This window comes from Sturnira hondurensis, unplaced genomic scaffold (assembly GCF_014824575.4).
Source record: "Sturnira hondurensis isolate 20B ecotype Veracruz unplaced genomic scaffold, ASM1482457v3 Scaffold0025484, whole genome shotgun sequence".
Lineage (NCBI taxonomy): Eukaryota > Metazoa > Chordata > Mammalia > Chiroptera > Phyllostomidae > Sturnira > Sturnira hondurensis.
In genome coordinates this window covers 975236-995482 of record NW_028098115.1, presented here as the reverse complement: position 1 = coordinate 995482, position 20247 = coordinate 975236, and the positions used below count along the sequence as shown (strand labels likewise).

At 39.8% G+C, this 20247-nt stretch overlaps 1 protein-coding gene and 2 pseudogenes across 2 annotated transcripts; all 3 read left to right on the top strand.

Annotated features, from left to right (window-relative positions):
- Nucleotides 1-39: 39 nt before the first annotated feature.
- Nucleotides 40-18838, top strand: RAB2B (RAB2B, member RAS oncogene family). Of its 2 annotated transcripts, XM_037039812.1 has the most exons (9): nt 40-228; nt 452-523; nt 2849-2916; nt 10659-10723; nt 11591-11629; nt 11815-11907; nt 15712-15823; nt 16445-16513; nt 17198-18838. In XM_037039812.1, the coding sequence occupies exons 1-9, from the start codon at nt 183-185 to the stop codon at nt 17303-17305; spliced, it is 672 nt and encodes a 223-aa protein (XP_036895707.1). In that variant the 5' UTR covers nt 40-182; the 3' UTR covers nt 17306-18838. The 2 variants fall into 2 exon arrangements, with proteins under 2 accessions (XP_036895707.1, XP_036895708.1); XM_037039813.1 differs by lacking the exon at nt 10659-10723 and having other exon boundaries at nt 47-228; nt 11547-11629.
- On the top strand, nt 7213-10648 carry LOC118982664 (josephin-1-like; annotated as a pseudogene).
- Nucleotides 13003-13106, top strand: LOC118982691 (uncharacterized; annotated as a pseudogene).
- Nucleotides 18839-20247: the final 1409 nt, after the last annotated feature.

The following is a 20247-nucleotide window of genomic DNA, read 5'->3' as shown; positions in this document are numbered from 1 at the left end:
GGTCCCTGGAGGCGGTGTCTGGGTACTACGGTCGCTCCAACACAGAGAGGAAATCTGGGGAGAGCAATAGAGACGTCACCTGGGCTAGAGAGGCCGGAGATGGGCGGGTTGAGTGGCTAGAGAGGCCGGAGGTAAGTGGCTGTTGAAGTCGGGCGGACCCGGAATCCAGAGGAAACAGGACCATGACTTATGCTTATCTCTTCAAATACATTATCATCGGGGACACAGGTAATCCGCGGGCGACTGCCCTCATTGCTGGGGCAGAGATCCCAAGCTCCAAAAGCAGGTCTTGGGGGCGGGGCATTTAGTAGACTGGGCGGTTAAGTGTAGTGCGGCCGGGGGCGGGGCGGCCGGGGGCGGGGCTCGGGGGCTCCTGGTCCTTAGTCCCGGACGACCAGACTCTGTACTGCTCACAGGCCTCGCGAATGCTAGAATGTGCGTCCTCTTTTAGGTGTGGGGAAGTCATGTCTCCTCCTGCAGTTTACAGACAAGCGGTTCCAGCCTGTCCACGACCTCACAATAGGTAATTGCATCCACCCTTCTGAGAACAGTAAGGAAACCTGATTGGCTAAAGTGGAAAGTTAGCAGCCTTCAGGGTTTGAGGTAAAAAGTTAGCTCTCCCTTCTTTAAAACTAGTCCAAAGTTATGTTAAATGAAAGTGACCAGTCAAATGCTGTAAATGGGGTGTAGTGTAATGGGGAGTAAATAATTGAAAGGAAACTTTAGAAATGAGGTGAGATATGAATTAATTGCTCTAGGATTTTTTTCCAAATGGAGTTTGAATGTTTATGAAAAATCCCACGAAAACATAATTACTTACTTTAGAACTCACTTTGCGGTAAGTTAGGGCCAGCCTCACATATATTTTCAAAGGTAATCATCAATATGTAGTTTTTGTGGGGGAGGGAGAAGCAAATTAAAGAGCCATCCCAGTCTTAAAATTAAAAGGTAGATTAATCTAGTAACTTCTAAGTGTATGTTAGAGTTCTAAAAACACACTGGTGATCCTGGAAAGTATGAACATCTCCCTCACATGTGTGGTAGGGCATGGCCTGCTAGGGCCTTAGCAGCCCTTCCCCATAATCTCCATAACTTCAGCTCAAACAAAGAAATACTACATAAAACCAGCCTTCTTGCCATGCAAATGCAGTGTTTGAATAAAATCTCTGACTCCCACTCTTACCATAGCACCACCTCCAAGCCCCACATTATGAAAATCTGGAGCTACTACTGCTTCTAAAGGACTTATTCAGAGCCAAGTAACTAACGTGGTTACAAAAGGATTAGAGGATAGTATCACCAGGAAAATATTTTTGGAAATGAACATTAAGTGGACACCCACACTGTGATAGGTGCCAGTGATACGGCACTTCGTTAACAAGGCAAACATTGCCTGCCCTTAAGTGGTAATTTAAAGTCTTCCAATGTAGAAGGTGGAGCTGGGGATAGATACTGTGTGGTGACAAATTTCCATTGAAAAAGGGGAGGAAAGACTGCTACCTCTATCAGGAAAGCCTGGAAATTGAAGAATGAACAGGAGTTAGGCAAAGGGGTTGAAGAGACAAAGGAAAAGTGATTGGAGAAGAGGAAATAACATGGAAAGGCTCAGGAATGACAGATCAGGCTACCTTTGGAAAACAAAGTAATTTAATGTCTAGAGCCATATTAAAGTGAAGAGTGGTAAAAGGTAAAGCTAGAGAATAAATTAGGGACCAAGTTTTGAAACACTTGAAGGAAATAGTAAATGACAAGTTTTAAGTCAGAGAAATGATGTGATCAATCATTTTTTCCCTCTGTGCCAAGATAAATAAGGCAGTTGGATAGAAAATATGTACAAAATATAAGAGTCTTTGAGGGCATAACTAGAAAAAGTTGCATAAAAGGAGACGAAGTTTTATTTTTTGATTCTTCCCCATTGAAATTCCATTCCTATTTTCCAGAAGGGGAAAAAAAGCATTAGGGACGTTTTTCACTAGCTGTCACTATTCTTGATGAAGCGGTAAAGAGCAGTAAGAAACACTTTTTTAATCTTATTGACTGTAGCACCTTAGAGTAGAGAGAGAGATTCCAAGAGTATGTATATTGTGGAATACTGAATAGGCCCATTAACAAGCTAGATCAGTGCTCTTTTTTTACTTGGAAATAACTCCTTCAGTAAAGTACTGTATAAAAATAGAAAATAGGACAAATTGTTTGACTTATGATCAAGTGTTTTAATGTAAATGACTTTCAGTTTCTAAGTTTTGTCTTGACATTACCTTGAAAGAAGATGAATGCCAGGTAAACCAAAACCTTTATTCATACTGTCAGTTTCCATATTCCTCTAAGGAGTATCAGAATTATTGGAGGTGTGAAGTATATCATTCTTGAGAATCTATTTCTTAGGTATGTTGTTTTTTTCCTCAAAAAATTCTAGGATTGAAAAAATAGAAATACTGTTTTATGTAGAGGACTAAAGAGTGACATTAAGAAAATGCTAGGAAATATTTTCAAAAAGTTTAGAAGTTGTCTAAAAAGCTATGAAATTAAATATTATCTAATCAAATTTAAACATTAACTAACATTGGTAAAAATTTATTCACCTTTTCTAATTGACTTAATTTGTTTTATCTCTCTCTCTGCTTTTGGTTACATTCCTGATATTATCACCTAGCACACAGTTTTTAATTTTAGAAAAGAAATGAAACTACAAGGAACACAAAATTAATTGGAACAAATAGGCAGTGATAATGGACTTAGTGGCACTGAGGGCAGACAAAGGACAAGTCATTAGCATAGTGGAGAAAGCCTGTCACTCAACATGGTTGTTCATGAGAATCACATTTTTTCTCTTGGTCTTCACTGACAGGTGTGGAGTTTGGGGCCCGTATGGTCAACATTGATGGAAAACAAATCAAACTACAAATCTGGGATACGGTGAGAGAGGACAAAATAGTTTACTCCCTAACTAAGATCCAACTATAACACTAAAGGCTGAATGCAGGGGAAAAGGACTTTTTGGGTGGGGCTGATGGTGGAGATGAAACTAGGGGACGAGTGAAATCAGAGAGATAGGGAGCTTTCATTTTCTTATGTCACAGTTACAAATTCAGAATGCCATATTTTTTAATTTTAATTTTAAATAACTCACATAATATGTACCACATATGATTGAGTGTTCTAGTAAAAACAAAAGCCAATAATGTGTGTAGAATAAAAAGTGATTGTTACTTTTTATACACATAAACCTCTGTCCCTCCCAAAATTGGTTTCTACTTTGCCAGAGTAAACCACTATTAATGATTCAGACTTTTGCTCTGTATTTAGATTCAGAAATAGAAACAGGAGCAAATGTATGGTAGTGGTTTTGTTTTTTTTTTTTTAGAATTGGGACAAAGTAGACCTAGCTTTGTGACTCAGGTATTTTTAGCGATTTCTATGTTGTGCAGACATCAGTGTTAATACAAATAGATCTACCTCATCTAGTTCAGCCACTTCATAGAATCATATAATGTCTCTACCATAATTAATTTAACCATCTGCCTGTTGATGGAAATTTAGGTGGTTTCCAGTTTTTTACCATTGCAGTTTCATTGCTCATTCTTTTTTTTTAATTTTTAATTCTGATTAATTTTATTTATGTTTAAAGAGAGGGGGAGGGAGGATGAAAGACAGGGAGAGAAACATCAGTGTGTGATTGCCTCTCATGTGCCCCCCACTAGGGACCTGGCTGGCAACCCAGGCTTGTGCCCTGACTGGGAATTGAACTGGTGACCCTCTGCTTCGCAGTCCAGTGCTCAATCCACTGAGCCACACTAGCCAGGGCTGACCATTTTTATTTGCCACATCTTTATGCAGGTGTTTGAAAATTTCTGTGGAATGCCTGCCCAGAAATGGAATTCTGGGTCAAGGGTTATGCATATTTTGAAATTTGACAAATGTAGTACTGCCAAAATTTAGCTTGACTTAGTGTGATTTTATCTCAATAAAATTGCTTTCATGTGCATTGTCTCTTTTGGTTTGTACTTTCCTTTTCCCTAAGAAAAATAATATTCTAGTCTCTCTTTTTAAGTTAAAGGAAGCAGACACATACTTCCAAATATTCAGCTAAAATTTTTGTTTTTATTTACTTATTATTTGATTCTGTATTTTTTCAGAACTGAGGGCTGAAGCAGTTCACAAATTTTTTCCTTTTTTCTCCCTTTTCTGTCCTCCACCCAACATCCCCCAACAGATGTCTTTGTTTTCTTTTTAATTGATTTTTTTAAAGGTTTTATTTATTTATTTTTAGAGGGGAAGGAGAGAGGGAGAGAAACATCAATGTATGGATGCCTTTTGTGCATCCCCTGCTGGTAGTTGGCCTGCAAGGAACCGGTTTGCAACCCAGGCATGTGCCCTGACTGGGAATCGAACCGCGATCGTCTGGTTTGCAGGCCCGCGCTCAATCCACTGAGCTACGCCAGCCAGGGCCTTTTTAATTGATTTTTTTAAGAAAGAGAGAGAAGGGAGAGAGAAAGAAAAAAAAAAACCCATCAATTTGAGATCAAACCTGTAGCCTTGGTATATTGGGACGATGCTCTAACCAGCTGAGCTACCTGGACAGGGCAAATGTCTGTCTTAAAAATAGTTACTTGATGCTCTGAGCCTTTTTTGCCCTGAGCCCTTCTCTGGTGGTTTCCAAGGTTGTTACCACTTTTTGGATACACTGATTGATGTGTATCCAAAACTGTGATGATATTCTGTACAGTTGATGGTTGCATTCACAAGCATTTTATTAACCTTTTGCCCTTCTGATTAGATTTTTCATTTTACTCTATCCATTTGTCCTTATTATAGGAACATGAATCACTTCACATCCGTGATAGTGGTAGCACTAGCTAGATAACCTCTAAAACTTACAGCTTCTTTGAACAGTTTTGTCTCTAGCCTTTTTCTCTCAGTGAAGCCTGAAAGGTGCTATTCTATATCTGTAGTCAAATTTAAGTTTATATATTCCTTAGACAGCTTCCAGTTGTTCCCTTCTCTTTTTATTGTAGGGGTTCTTTTTCACTATTAATGGAAGTAAGTATTGCAACTTCCCTGTTATTATCCCTGGTTTTTGTATTTCCCACAAAGATAGACTTGCCCACCTAAAGCGGCCACAGGACAGTTCTTTGGAGGTGACAAAGAATGAAAAGTCTGTAGGTCTGGTATTAGCTAGACTCTGTTTTCAACTTAAACCTCTATAATTTCCAAAACTGGCTCTTTTGATGCCAAAACACCCAGTAGCTGCCAGTTGGTGTTATGGTTGTGGTCACAAGAATGTCTTAATGTTGGCTTACTGGCACTTTCTTTTTTTCCTTAGAAAGTTGAGAGCCACTGCTCTGTTGACAGGATCCTCGAGAACCACATGGCCTGATAGTCACTTGTGATGCAGCTGGCCAAGTTCTTTTCTGCTCCCCCCGCCCCCTTTTTTTAATTCCCACCCGAGGACATATTTATTGATTTTAGAGAGAGAAGAAGGGAGAGAGAGAGAGAGAAACATCAGTTGGTTGTCTCCCACATGCACCCCCAACAAGGGATTGAACCTGAGACCTCAGTATGCACTCTGACGGGGGATCAAACTTGCAGCCTTTTGGTGTACAGGATGGCACTTAACCAGCCGAGCCACCCAGCCACAGCTCTGCTCCCTTTTAGTAATTGTTTTGAGATTAGACTAATCTTTGTTGAATTATTAAAAGATACTAGGTTTCAGAATCCTGGAGTTTCCTATTTATTTTGAAATTTTTAAGAGATTCCTACTACCTTCACCAGTATGGCTCAGTTGGTTGGACGTTGTCCTGGCAAGCAAAGTCTCCAGTTTGATTCCCAGTCGGGGCACACGTCTGAGTTACAGATGGTTGGGGTCCATATGAGAGGCAACCAATTGATGCTTCTCTTTTACATCAAAGTTTCTCTCTCTCTTTCTTCTCCCTCCCTTCCCCATAAATAAAAATAAATAATAAATGAAAACACACACACAGAGGGTCCAGCATAAATAACACCCCCTTTTTATCACAAAATCTTTTATTACAAAATCATAAGCATGTAATTCTATAACATAACTATCACACACAAGCACACCATATGACATTTTAGGTGAAATGTTCAAATTAAAACTATGAATTATGACACCATATTATTACTCTACCAACCACACTCAAGCAAGCCTTTCTTCTGCTGGACCCTGTGTGTGTGTGTGTGTGTGTGTGTGTGTGTGTGTGTGTGTATATACACACACACACACACACATAATAATTGTATATAATTATATATATATATATAATTTAAAAGAATACTCCTACCTTTAATGTGGTATCTGTCTCCTCTGCCACTCTCCAGGTAAACCTGGTATTTCTCCTTTATTGCCCCTGATTTCCTGTCCATATTCATCCCCTCCCTTGGCCTCCCACTTTGTTGACCCCATTCCTTCACTCCCAAAGCCATCCTTCATGCAAGCGTTTAGGGATTACCAGTAGGGTATTTTTAAAGAGAACAAATTATCCAAAGTAATCTGTTGTCACTGTTCTGGTTATTGATAAGGATTTAGAGAGCCATATTACTTTTTATCTTTCTTCATTCTGTATCTGTAGTTCCCCAAATAACTGTGCTAACTGAAGAGGCATTGTACTGTAGCTAATATAAAATATTTGAGTAATCTCAAATTCACTTGTATTTTATTTTGGAATGCATTTTGACTCTTAGAAAATGAGTGTATCAGACTTTGGAGGAATTGATACTTCTAAGTATATATTTTGAAATTACAATATGACCCTTCCACTTGGGAGAAATTAGAAAACTATTAATTCTCCTATTGCACTTCTATCTTAGTCTTTGCTGCTTCAGATTTTTTTATTGGAAATGGACAGAGGTACCTTCCACTGATGGCAGAGCAGCCTAAATCCAACCAGTCACTCTTTCTAGCTTATTGGCTCACAAACTTTGGTTCATGAACTAGACTGAGGAATAGGTAAAGTGATTTGATTTTAAAAGGCATCCTGGCTGGTGTGGCACAGTGGATTGAGTGCCAGCCTGTGAACCAAAGGGTCATCTGTTCGATTCCCAGTCAGGGCACATGCCTGGGTTGCAGGCCAGGTCTCCACTACGGAGTGTGTGAGAGGCAGTCACACATTGATATTTCTCTCCCTCTCTTTCTCCCTCCTTCCCCTCTGTCTAAAAACAAATAAATAAAATCTTTTTTTTAAAGGCCTTTTCTGGTGACCCACTTTAGCTGCTAAAGTTAAATGCTACTGTATAATTCAACCATCATGTGGGTCTTCCTCAAACTTTCCCTGTTCCCAGTGGGCCACGGGAAAGGAGGGTCTTTAAATGATAGAGGGGAGGAGTGCTGCCCAGATGGGGGCCCACAGCTCCAGCCTGCAGTAGGCCGCAGCAAGGAGGTGAGAGTCCACGCTTTCTGAAGGAGCTGCACCTGTGGCCTGTGTCCATGTCCTGCCAGGCCCCACTGCAACAGAATGAATATAGAGCTGCCTCAGAGGCTCCAGCAATGCCTGCAATCCCACGGTGCGGCCCTAGATAGCTGCTACAATTTTGCATTTTTATCCACCATGTAGGCCTTGTCTTCTGAGCCAGTGGTGTTGTGGTTTGAAAGAAAAGAAGCAATGTGGCCAGTTCTCTTCGGTCCTCCTGCAATGAGACCTGGTTGGCTTTCCCAGAGAGGAAAATGCAGCAAGAAAATCGTGGGGTTTTCTGGAGGGTGGTAAAAGGGAACAAGGTCTTTGGTTTTATTAGGTTTTTCAAATTCTACATTTTGATAGTGGTGGTGAAATACACTAATCCAAAAGTTATTTTTCTATTGAGAAGAGATGAATTTTTTCCTTTTTGATTCCAATCTTTTCTCCCCTTGAAAAAGCATAAATCATGGACACCAGAAAATAAGCTGGACCTCAGGAATACCTGAACGGAGTAAGAAGCTTACATTCTTCCTTAGAAGGGAAAGGTGGGGTATTTTTAGCCCTCTCTGGAAAACTAAAATGAAAAACGTGAGTTGCGTGCTATGGAAAGGAGACAAGGCCAAATCTGTGTTGGAGCTGCCCCAGGCTGCACTCCCACGAATCTACCATGAGAAACCATGTAAGGGGCCCAGGGCCCATCTTTGTGCCCTGCATGCCCTCAATAACATCTTCCAGTATAGCAGTGCGTTCACCTGGGAAATGCTGCAAGAGATTTTTCCAGAGATTGTCTCCAAACACCATGGTTACTCCTCATAAGAAGAGGAGGGATAACTGGGATCTGGCTAGCTCCTCAGTCTAGGAATCGTACTGAGTTTTTCCATAAGAAGAGCATGCTGGGAAATGGGAACTATGACATTAATCCCATTATGGCCAAAGGCTATGAAGCTGTTTGGGGGGACAAATGCAGGGATGTCATTACCATTGCTCTTACTAATGTCATGGGCTTCATCATGAATCTACCCTCTAGCCTTTGCTGGGGTCTGTTGAAGCTGCCTCTCAAAAGGCAGCACTGGATCTGTGTTCAAGAAGTGGACAGTGCCTACTACAACCTTGACTCCAAACTGAAGATGACCAAGTGGATTGGAGGTGTGAGTGAGCTCAGGAAATTTCTAAAACATCATTTGCAAGGAAAGAACTGTGAACTCCTGCTGGTGGTACCAGAAGAGGTGGAGACCCATCAGAGTTGGAGGGCTGATGTGTAACAGTTCTGCCCAACCTTCCCTCATCTCCATCCCCTAAATCCTCTGTGATGACCTCTGCCCTATACAGTGGGTCTGCCCTTGTCACTTCCCTAGACATCTCATGGGCTTTTTCTTCTCAGCTTTGACAGGTCAGTAGGATATATATGTGAAACAGTATTGTGAAAAGAATAGGTAGAATCAGAAACCCTAGGCTCAGAGTCACTGTAATAACAAGCAGAGTCCTCAGGTTAGGTGGTTATGTGCATTATGTTATAGGGACTAGGATTGTTACCTTTTTGTAGTTTCTTTCACAAATCAATAAAATATTGACTACCCCATTCCTCTTTAAATAGTTGTAGGCCACTTTTCTCCTCTAGCTTTAGAATACAGAGGGAAAGGAGAGAACTATGTGTCATACCACACTGTCACCTAAGTGGTTGTAGTTACCTCAAGGCAGGTAGACAGATGGCCTGTGTAGCCCTTACAGGTCAGTGGTCATGGCAGGCCTGAGAGCTGCCCTGCTGGCCAGACTTCTCTTCAGCAGCAAAGCCAACCTGGGGTTTGCATGTCAAACTTGACCAAGCTAAATGTATGAAGCTGAGGCTTTCTCCTCTCCACTGTGACTGGAGTGCATGTTTACACCAGCACTTTTTTCTGCACATGTATCTTCAATCCAACAAGGCCATATTTTTTGTTGAGTAATAGAGTCCACCAAGCGGCTACTGCATTACACCATCTAAGCAACTGACTTCAGTCTGTTTTGCACTATTTTCTACATCAGACCTCCTTGGCACCACAGAGAACTCTACCTTATCTCTGCAAAATATCATTCCAACCATCACCAGCCAGAAGTTTCAGCCAACCTTGTTGATTGTCACAAGTACTTTGGGCCCATTGGCACCGCCAGTGATAGATAGTAAGCCATCTCCTGGGAAGAGGAGGAAACCCTTCTCCGATCTGGTTGGGGCTGTGCAAATGGCAATCCAAAGGAGTCCCCATGTACTTGGAGTCCATAAGCCAATGGGATATGCAAAGACACTTAAACAATTTCAGGGCTAGTTTCTTTGTTCATGTCCGATTCTGGTGGTTAGGAAAGATGACCCATGCTGATGCCTGAGGGCAAAAAGCCCCATTTCCTTTCAGGAAGGGGGCAGATCTGATCCTGATGCCCAGTAAGGGATGACCCTAAGCTTTTTGTTTTTCTTGCTTTTATTCCCCACCCCCTTCTTTTTTGTTGGTCTTGTGCTTTACTGCCTATTGTTTACAAAAGCTGTATTTTGTTTAACCAAATTATTAAAAATGGAAAACTCCATATGTTAAAAAACCGTAGAAAAAAGTCAATAAGAGATAAAAGCAAAATAGGAATCAATTTAAGACATAAAACTATTAGGGAATAAATACAACTTTAAGTGAGTTCTTGGAGGGAAAACATATTTTAAATCTTAAAGTATTACTAGTATTACCAACAAGTTCTTTAGAATTATTTTTGGACTCTGAATTTCTAACAGGTAGGCAACCCAAAACATTTGCATAATTCTTTTGGGAAGAGATTCTTGGGTTGGAATAGTAACCTTAGAACTGGGTACTGGAATTCTTGTCTTCAAACTGGGGTTTAGAATATATGATATAACGACCAAGAAAACAAACTTGTGTGTGAGGATCCTAAGTTTAAGCTATGGATTCAGAATTCATAAACTGCGTGACTTTTGGCCAGTTAGTGAACTTACCGCTTTGAACCCCATTTTTTCCATTTGTGGTGTTATTAGTGTCATCACTATTATTGTTATTATACTATGAGAAATCCATTTATTTTCCCACATTCACATTTTAGTTTTCTCATCTTTAGAATATGAATGACAACCTTCCTTCCCAATCCAAATGTTAGGGGTATGAGATTAGTTGATTTCAAGAAGGTGGAAACTTTCCTAATAGGATAGATGCAATGTCCAGGGTATTCATATATTCAAAATACTATTATTTAAAAGATGCTTTTGCTTCCCCTAAGGCACAGAGAGGTGGGGAGAACTGTTCCATCAAGAAAGCAAAATTACCCATTGTGCCGGGGCATTGGTAAATTGCTTAGTTATAAATAAAACTTAATATCTTGACCTAAACTGGAAATGAGATTAGAGTGTGAACAGTTGGATTTTTCTTTTAAAGGAAAATTCTGTTCTGGACTGTGGGCTTCTTTCCCTGTGCCTTATTCTTATTTGCCATGACAAAATCCCAGCAAGGGACATTTTGGTAGTCCTGCCTTTGTTAGTAAAATATTAAAGGTCATCAGCATATGCCCAATTTAAGTGCTTTGCATCTGACTAATTTTCTACATCGATTCATTGAAATGAAACATCCATTAGACAGGGTGTTGGCATTCTAAGGTAATTTTCCTTTTTTACAGATAAAGGAATAGAAACAAGAGTAATGCTAGTGTGATGTGTTCGACATCACATTTGCACTGATGGTACAACATGCACTGAGTTTCTAGTCCTATTTCCAGTTCTCTCCTAGGGGATATTGGGAAATGTATGGAAATGTGTTTGACTGTCACACTGACAGGGATGATAGTCAGCAATTTGATAGGTGGTCTCACAGGAAGAGTTGGCCCACCCAAAATATCCATTGCATTCCCTTTCAAAAATACTGATTTCCCACCTGGGTTTCTCCCTGGGCAATCATACTTCCTTTCCAAATTCTCTTTCCTTAATCGAAACTATTTAAAAAATTAAGTCCTATTGATTTCCCTCTGGGTTTCTCCCTGGGCAGTCATGCTTCCTTTTGATAATTCCTTTTTCTTATAGAAATTAAGAAAAAATTATGGCATGTGATCAAGTCAGTTCTCTGGAAATAACCTGGTTTTGTTGGGATATTTTTTGTTGCCGTGTTGGTGGGAAAGGCTGGGCAAGAATCCTTCCGTTCTATCACCCGTTCCTACTACAGGGGAGCAGCCGGAGCACTGCTGGTGTACGACATCACCAGGTGGGTCAGAGCTGGTGGGCAGGAGGGAGGCTCCTCTCTGTGTTCTCAAAATCAGAATGCTAAGGAAGAATGGCGTCTTATTTTTTATTTACACGTGTAGCTTTTCTCCTTTTCCCGTACATTTGGAATTTCTTTGGCATTTTGAAATGGGCCTCAGACCCACTTTCTAAACTTTTCTGCTATAGGCGTGAAACCTTCAACCACCTGACCTCATGGTTAGAGGATGCCCGGCAACACTCTAGCTCCAACATGGTTATCATGCTGATTGGGAATAAGAGGTAAAATTCTATTTGAATAAATAATAAGTACCAACAGTCATCTGGGTACTCTATGGACATTGAATCACTTGGTCCCCAAACTTTTTTAGTTTATGGTGCTCTTAATATCTCTGTAAAAAATTATTGTGGCCCTGGCTGGTATAGCTCGGTGGATTGAGCACAGGCCTGTGAACCAGACAATCGCAGTTTGATTCCCAGTCAGGGCACATGCCTGGGTTGCAGGCCGGTTCCCAGCAGGGGACCCACGAGAGGCAACCATACACTGATATTTCTCTCCCTCTCTCCTTCCCTTCCCCTCTAAAGATAAATAAACAAAATCTTTAAAAAAAACTATTAAAAAGTTATCATGGTGAAATATGTATAACATAAATTTTACACTTTTAATTGTTTTTAAGTGTACAGTTCTGTGGTATTAAGTATGTTCATGTTGTTCTGCATCCATCACCACCATCCATCTCCAGAACTTTTTCATTTTCCCAAACTGAAGCTCTGTTCCCATAAAACACTAGTCTGGGTTTGACTACCCTAGGCACCTCGTATAAGTGAAATCTATAGTATTTGTCCTTTTGTGGCAGTGGCTTATTTCATTTAGCATAGTGTACTCCAGGTGCATCCATATTGTAGCATGCGTCAGAATTTCATTCCTTTTTAAGGCTGAATAGTTTTCCATTGAATGTAATTACTGCCCTTTGTTTAGCCATCCACTGATGGATCCTTGTGTTGCTTCCACCTTTTGGCTATTGTGAATAATACTGCTGTCAACATGGGCATACAAATATCTGTGTGGGTACCTGCTTTTGATTCTTTTGGGTATGCCTGGAAGTGGAATTGCTGGATCTCATGGTAATTCTTTGTTTAATTTTTTGAGGTACTTCCATACTGTTCTCCATAATGGCTATACCATTTTACATTGCTACCAGCAATGTACAAGGGTTCTAATTTTTCCACATCTTCCCCCAAACTTGTTATTCTCAGTAAATGTTCTGTGGTACCCGTAAGTCAAAAGAAATACCTAACTATTTTGTCATTAAATACTTGGATCTAAACAACATAAGTGTTTTTGTTATAACCTAGTAACTGAGGAATGAACATACATGGCACCTAAAGAGGCTAACATAGAAAGGTGTTGAGTAAGTCTCCATAAAACCCAGAGAAGAGATGGTAAAAATCCTCTTTGGATCCTATCTGGAGTCACAGCTGAACAAAAACATAAAAATAAAGAAAAATATAAATTAAAACAATTTTAAAAAATTAGTTTTTTTAGAGAGAGGGGAAGGAAGAGAGAAAGAGAGAGAGAGAGAAACACCAATGTGTGGTTGCCTCTTACGTGCCCCCCAAATGGGGACCAGGCCCGCAACCCAGGCACATGCCCTGACAGGGAATCGAACTGGCAATCCCTTGGTTTACAGCACATGCTCAATCCACTGAGCTACCCCAGCCCAGGTAAAACAATTTTTAAAACATTTTTAATTTATTGACTTTAGAGAGGGGAGGAAAGAGAGAAAAAGAGAAACATCAACTTGTTGTTCCACCCCTTTGTGCATTTATTGGTTGCTTGTTATATGAGGCCTGACCAGGGGTCAATCCTGCAACTGTGGTGTGTAATGATGCTCTAACCGACTGAAGCTACTGGACCAGGGCTAAAAGAAAACAATTTTTACTAAAAGTTTCATTCTTAAATAGCCATAATTACTTATTAATAACCTGTATGTGTCTGTTGGGTACTGCATAGCTTCTCAGACTGCGGAATCAAGATTGGGTACCGTCACTCTCACTTCTTGTTCCAAATTGATTTCTCATGGTACTCGCTTTTTATCACAGCAGCTGCCAAAAACAGCTTCCAAAGATATGAAGATACTAAATGGCAACTGTTGTGATCTAATGTTGACACTGTGAAGTATCTTAAGCTTGTAGTGAATGTGTTCTGATGTTGAATGTTGCTGTGTTTCCCTAGAAAATTTGAAGCATCCTGTGGCACCTTTAGGAGTTTATAGTAGTCCCTAAGTTGTATCATTTGAGAAATGGCCACAGATTAACTGTACTCATTTATTGGGTTAGTCAATTTTATGTACAACCTATGTCCTAGACACTATGCCAGACCTCAAGTGTACAAGGTGAAACAAAAGTAATCCATATCTCTGCTCCTATGGAGTTAGTGAGGACAAAAGATATTAAATATAAATTATTTGTATCTAATTATAAACTATGGTAAATGCAGTGAAAGAAAAAAGACTGCTATGAAAGAGTAACAAGATACTCATTTTTGATTGAGAGTGATATTTAAGCTGGAATCTGAAGGGTGGGTAAGAGTTTGGTGGGCAAAGGTTTAAAAAAAAAACACCCAGATATTAGATAGGGAGAACAAACTGTGTGAAAGCCTCTGGAAGAAGGTAAGGAAGTTATGGTACTGAGAGACACCTGGTATGGTTGGACTGAATCAGAGGGGCTGGTGCTAGGTGGGGTTGCTGATTAGTCAGGGGCCAGATCACTTGGCACTTACAGGTCTTAGTAAGGAGTTTGGGTATTATTCTAAGCACAGTGGGAAGCATTTAAAAGTCAGGCAGAAGGGTGGCTTGATCAGATTTTAAAAGGTGTCTCTGGAGGGGAGCAAAGATTGAAGTGGGATCCCAGTTGCAGTACTCCAAATGAAAGAAAATGGTGGCTTGGACTACAATGATGACACTGGAGAGAGAGAGAAAAGGATAATTTTAAGGTACATTCTGGAAGAACCTCACGGTAGGATGGATTGGGTGTTTGGAGGGAAGGAGGGAAAGGTGTTAACAATGATATCTTGGTTTTTGGCTTGTACCATTTACTGAGATGTGGAAGCTTGGGGCAGAAGCAAGTTGGGAGGAAAAGATAAAGTTTGATTTTGATGCAAGTTTGAGGTGCCTTTTACACATCAAAGAAGAAATGAAGGACAGGCAAATGGACAAACATCTGGAGCCTAGACGAGTATCTGGACTAGAAGAACAACTTTGGAGTATTGACATTTAGATGGATAGTTCTTCCCTGGTCTGCACACAGCTGATGAATAATAAATTACATTTTGTAGATTTGTTGTTCTTTAATGGACTTACTCCTTGATTTTTTTTTCATGTTTGAAAAATTAGAAGCCTCCCAAATGAAAATTTCTGATTTGAAAGGTGAAAAATCAAACAGTCCATCCTTAACATATTTTATAGCCTTTTAGCCTGTCTTTCATAAAGTTTTCCTATGCCACTCTTTATTCCCTCCCTCAGTCCTTGGCTCTATTCTCCTGACCCCATAACACCTGACTTTATAATTTTTCCTGAATCCTTCATTTACCTGATGGCAAGCTGCTATTATACACACTATAAATGAGACTACTGAAAGTGAAGTCAGCTGCCCTCCTCTCCTTGTGGGTTGATTCCAGTAGAGGAGGAAGACATCACGATGGGATGAGACTCTGACTTTTTTCCTTTTCTAATAACTGGAATTTCCCTTCAATCTTCTTTCTTTTGCTGTCACTGCATCTCATTTGAAAAAGCAGCACAGGGCATAAGCCTTGAGCCACAATGGGGCTTGCCTAACACTTTATAAACCCTGTTCTCTGTAATAGAGTAAGGTGTTATCCTCAACCCTGCAGCATCTTTCAGGGATCTGAAGGATACTTTCCAAGAGAATATAGAAATCATTAACCTTACATAAGAGAATATCATGCAGGATCTACATTCTTTATGGATTAACTGACAGTTGAAATAGCTATAGGACTCTTTCAGAAGAGTTTCTTCTTTCACTTGAATTTTACTTTAGTTTTCTCTCCAAATTAATCTCTTGCAGTGACTTAGAGTCCCGCAGGGATGTGAAGAGAGAAGAAGGAGAGGCCTTTGCTCGTGAACATGGACTTATATTCATGGAAACTTCAGCCAAAACAGCCTGCAATGTTGAAGAGGTATTATTTGAAAAAAAAAAAAAAGTAAGGAAAGCTTTTCAGAGGTTACATCACTTATCTTTGTCCTTCTATTCAGAGACGTGGGTAAGCAATGGATGTCTTGTGGTCAGAGTGACCATATGCCTTTAAAAGAATTGCCCCATTTTTTTTACCTTGATTTCTAAGGTTATATGTTTGCTTTGGGTAACGTTAATTGTAAGTTTTTAGATACCACCCAAAATATCAATTGCATTCCCTTTCAAAAATACTAATTTCTCATCTGGGAGGGAAATCAGTAACTTACTTGGGTGGAGAGTGTAATGGGTTCTGCTGTGGTCATTTCTCAGCCTGGGGTTGACTGTATCTTCAGTACCTGATTCAGAAGAAAGCCTTTCTGTTTTATATGAAGAGGGTGCCCATCTAGGAACATATGGGGCAGTACCATAATGCCATGTAATTCCTTTTTCCTTTCTGAACCTACTTTTCATGGTGTTTACAAGGACTTTGGGGGACCTTTTGCATTTTCACTTGGTTCTCCTAATGGTTCCCAATTTACTTAAAAAATTCAAATAGGAGTAACATTTGTATTCTCTTTTCCTAATTTATGTACCTAAACTTGAGTCTAATTTATGTCTCCTTTAGGCTTTCATTAATACAGCCAAAGAAATATATAGGAAGATCCAGCAAGGTTTATTTGATGTTCACAATGAGGTGAGAAAGGGTGGGGCTGGCAATTAACTTTGCTTTGTCTTAAAGAGCATGGGGAGCTCCCTGGAATGTAAGCATCCCCTAACAGTATACTATTTGAAACCATGTGGGTTCAGAGTTGGTTTTTGCATGTGCGTGCACAGAAACCTGCCCTTATTTCTTTTTTTCTCAATTCTGATATCTAGAATGCTTAACATGATTGTTACTTGGTGATCTAAAAGGCTTATACAGTATGGGAGGTTTTCTTCTCAACTTTAGTTCTTTACCATTCCAGAGCTTGGGAGAGTTGTAATTCTTAATTACTCAGCAGGGCAAATTCTGGGGCAAAACGAAAAATAATTGTATACTAATATACTACTACTACTCTTTTGCCTGCTCCTACCCTTTCTTAATCACATCCTGATTCTCCACATAGCTATGAACGTTAATTACAACAGTCATCTTAAAAAGGGCACAAAAGCCATTTCTAGTCATCTGTAATACTTACACCACAGCCCATCCTCAGATCTTCACCATCCCAGATTCTTGTTCCACAACAGTCTGGTTAGAACACATGGGTGCTTGCCAAGGTCACATCTGCTTCTAGAAAGTGTAGTTAATGCTTTTTCCTTTCATCTCTCTTCTTTCTCCCATTTACTTTAGCACTTGAGGTGGGAATGTTGCTTCTTTTTTTTTTTTTTTTTACAGGCAAATGGCATCAAGATCGGTCCTCAACAGTGTATTTCAACATCAGTGGGACCCAGCACCACCCAGCGGAACTCTGGTGACATAGAGTCCAACTCTGGCTGCTGCTGAGCACCTGGCCTGGACTCCTTTTTTTCCTTCCTGGAACAGCTTCAGATCAATAGGCTTAAAGAAAGAGGTCTTACTTTGGCTGAGAAAAGCCTATTTTCAAGGTGTGATGTTTTGCCTTTCCACTTAATGACCAGGGGAGAATTTGGGTCCTTAATGAACTGTCCCTTCTTCAGGGATGTGAGCATTACCTATAGCCTAGGGCTCTTCTTAGCCTCCTGTTTTAATTTCTAAAATGTTAGGATAAAAGTTGATTGTCATGGCAATTCAAAATAAAGTATTTTAGAAGTATACATAATCTGCTCCCCACCAGGACTTAGTAACAAGAGTCTGGGACATTCTGCGTGAGCACTTGAGATAACTGGGATCTGGCTAGCTCCTCAGTCTAGGAATCGTACTGAGTTTTTCCATATGCCACTTCGTATGAGTTCTTGCAGAAGGCAATTCCTTCTGCTTCAACTACTCAAGGATGCTGAATACTTCTCTACCATTCTATTGCTAGTTGCCCTAAGAGTAACTACGAAACTTTTGAGAATGGTGGAGTTGTTCCTGGACCTGTGGCCACTTAACTATCATTACCTAAAGAAAACATGGTTCTCTGTTTATTTGGTTTTAGGGTCCAGACCTAACATTGCAGTGTCTCTAACTGAATAGACCCCTACTGTCTCATCACACTCACTTTTTAATGAGATCTGTTGAGACTTTTTATTCTAATCAAGCTAATCTGCTTACTTACTGGACATCATATTTACTTCTACTTCTCTGCCCTTGCACATGCACTACTCTCTGCTAACATTATACTCAAAGTCCAAAACTGTTTCCTTCAGAAAGTTTTTGACTGACCTAGGAATTTCTAAACAATTATTGACACAGGACCCCTTAGCTTTCATATGTTGTTTATTCATATGTATATTTGTTTGTATTTATGTTGCTTTGTAAATATGTTTTATAGTTGTTTTGTGTGTGGAATTTGTCTCCTCACATAAGTTGTAAGCTCCTCGAGAGTAGGGACCACGTTATTCCTATACTTTTGTAAACCACTCCCTCCACCACTTCACAGTGCCTAGTGCTATTTATGTGGTCATTGACTTTAACTGACATACTTAAAGACTTGGACAAGTCTATTTTAAACTTCAGAGGAAACAGAAGTCATCTATTTGTAACTCTATCTCAGTCTCTTCCATCTGCGTACCCTCGGTTATTCTATATTGCTCTTTTCCCTCTCCTCTCTTTCCCTTCTCTAGCTCTTTGCTTCCATTCCATGCATTGTACAGTAAAGCTGCCTGCTTCTAAGCAGTCTAGTACTAAGGTGGGTGTTTCTCCAGGCATTCTCCTTTTCAAGAGCATATATAATACTATCCTAGCCAAATTTGCCTTGGCTTCCCTCATCATTCAGTCTTCTGGGTCAGTTGCTGAATCTTTTTGCTGTGATGTCCCATAGTACTACACAGTACTGAGGTCTCATGACTTTTTCTAATTTTTTTGTTGTTGGTGGTGAATTGTTTCATTATTAAATATATGCATGTATCCAAGCCACTCATATTTCATGTGTCATTTCTGATTGTATCCCAAACATAAGTGGATACTCTCCTTCTAGGAAATTATATCAAAGGTTGTTAGAAGAAGTACTCCTTGAGATACATCCATTCTGTACTGGATTCTACCCCCACTACTAGTGGTAACAGTTAACACTGCACCATAGGAAGTTGGAAGACATTTTGGGTATTGCTTTGATTATGCTTTTATTTTTTAAAAAAATACTACTTCGCCCTGGCTGTTATAGCTCAGTGGATTGAGCACAGGCCTGCAAACCAGATGATCACGGTTTGATTCCAGTCAGGGCACATGCCTGGGTTGCAGGCCAGTTCCCAGGAGGGGACACATGAGAGGCAACCATACATTGATATTTGTCTCCCTCTCTCCTTCCCTTCCCCTCTAAAGATAAATAAATAAAATCTTTTAAAAAATACTTCATTCCAAAAGGACTTTATTTGAAACTGTTGAATTTGGGGTTAGTGTATACCCTCACACATGGGACAACACTAAATATAACCCTACAGTTTCTGTACAGTTTTTCTTTACCAACCAAAAAAAAATCTTGAGTGATTGTAGGCATCACAGCATTGATCAAAGAGCATTCTGTCTAGAGCTGCTGCTTTCAGAGGTTTTAAAGTATATCATTTTGATATTTTGGAGCCTATCTCTTTAATCCAAGAATCCTACATCAACTTCTATTCTCCAAACCATTCATAACCTTCTATACTTGAGTATTTGACCAATTGTAAAATAAACATGAGAAACAAAAGTATCTGGACAAATTCATCATCTGTGTTACTTGTTACTGATGTTCTGAGTGAAATGGACACAAACTATAGAAAATGGATCTCCCACCCCTGATGAAGAATAGTAGTTATGAGATGATATGGGTGTTGGTTGGTTTTTGAAGGCCAAGACCATTGGAAATCATATAATTTAAAGCAGTCTAAATCATACTGTTATAGATCATTGCAGATAGCAGAAATTATTAGTCCAGACACATCCTTTTTTCTTTCTATAATGCTTATAACCTGTTCCTTTGATAGCAAATTCATTTACTTTTTTAAAGGATTTTATTTATTTTTAGAGAGAGGGGAAGTGAGGGAGAAAGAGAAGAAGAGAAACATCAATGTGTGGTTGCCTCTGGCACACCCCCAGCTGGGGACCTGGCCTGCAACCCTGGCATGTGCCCTGACCAGAATCGTAACAGCTACTTTTTGGGTTCTGGGGTGATGCCCAATGCACTGAGCCATAATACTCAGGCCAGCAAGTTTGTTTTGTATTAAATAAGCAGAATTAAAATAGGTTCTAATTCTAAAATCTAGTAATAATTAAGATTATATCTGCCTTACAGACAAACACATTGTTCTGGTAAATCCTAATACCCCAAATTTGATATAATGATAGGG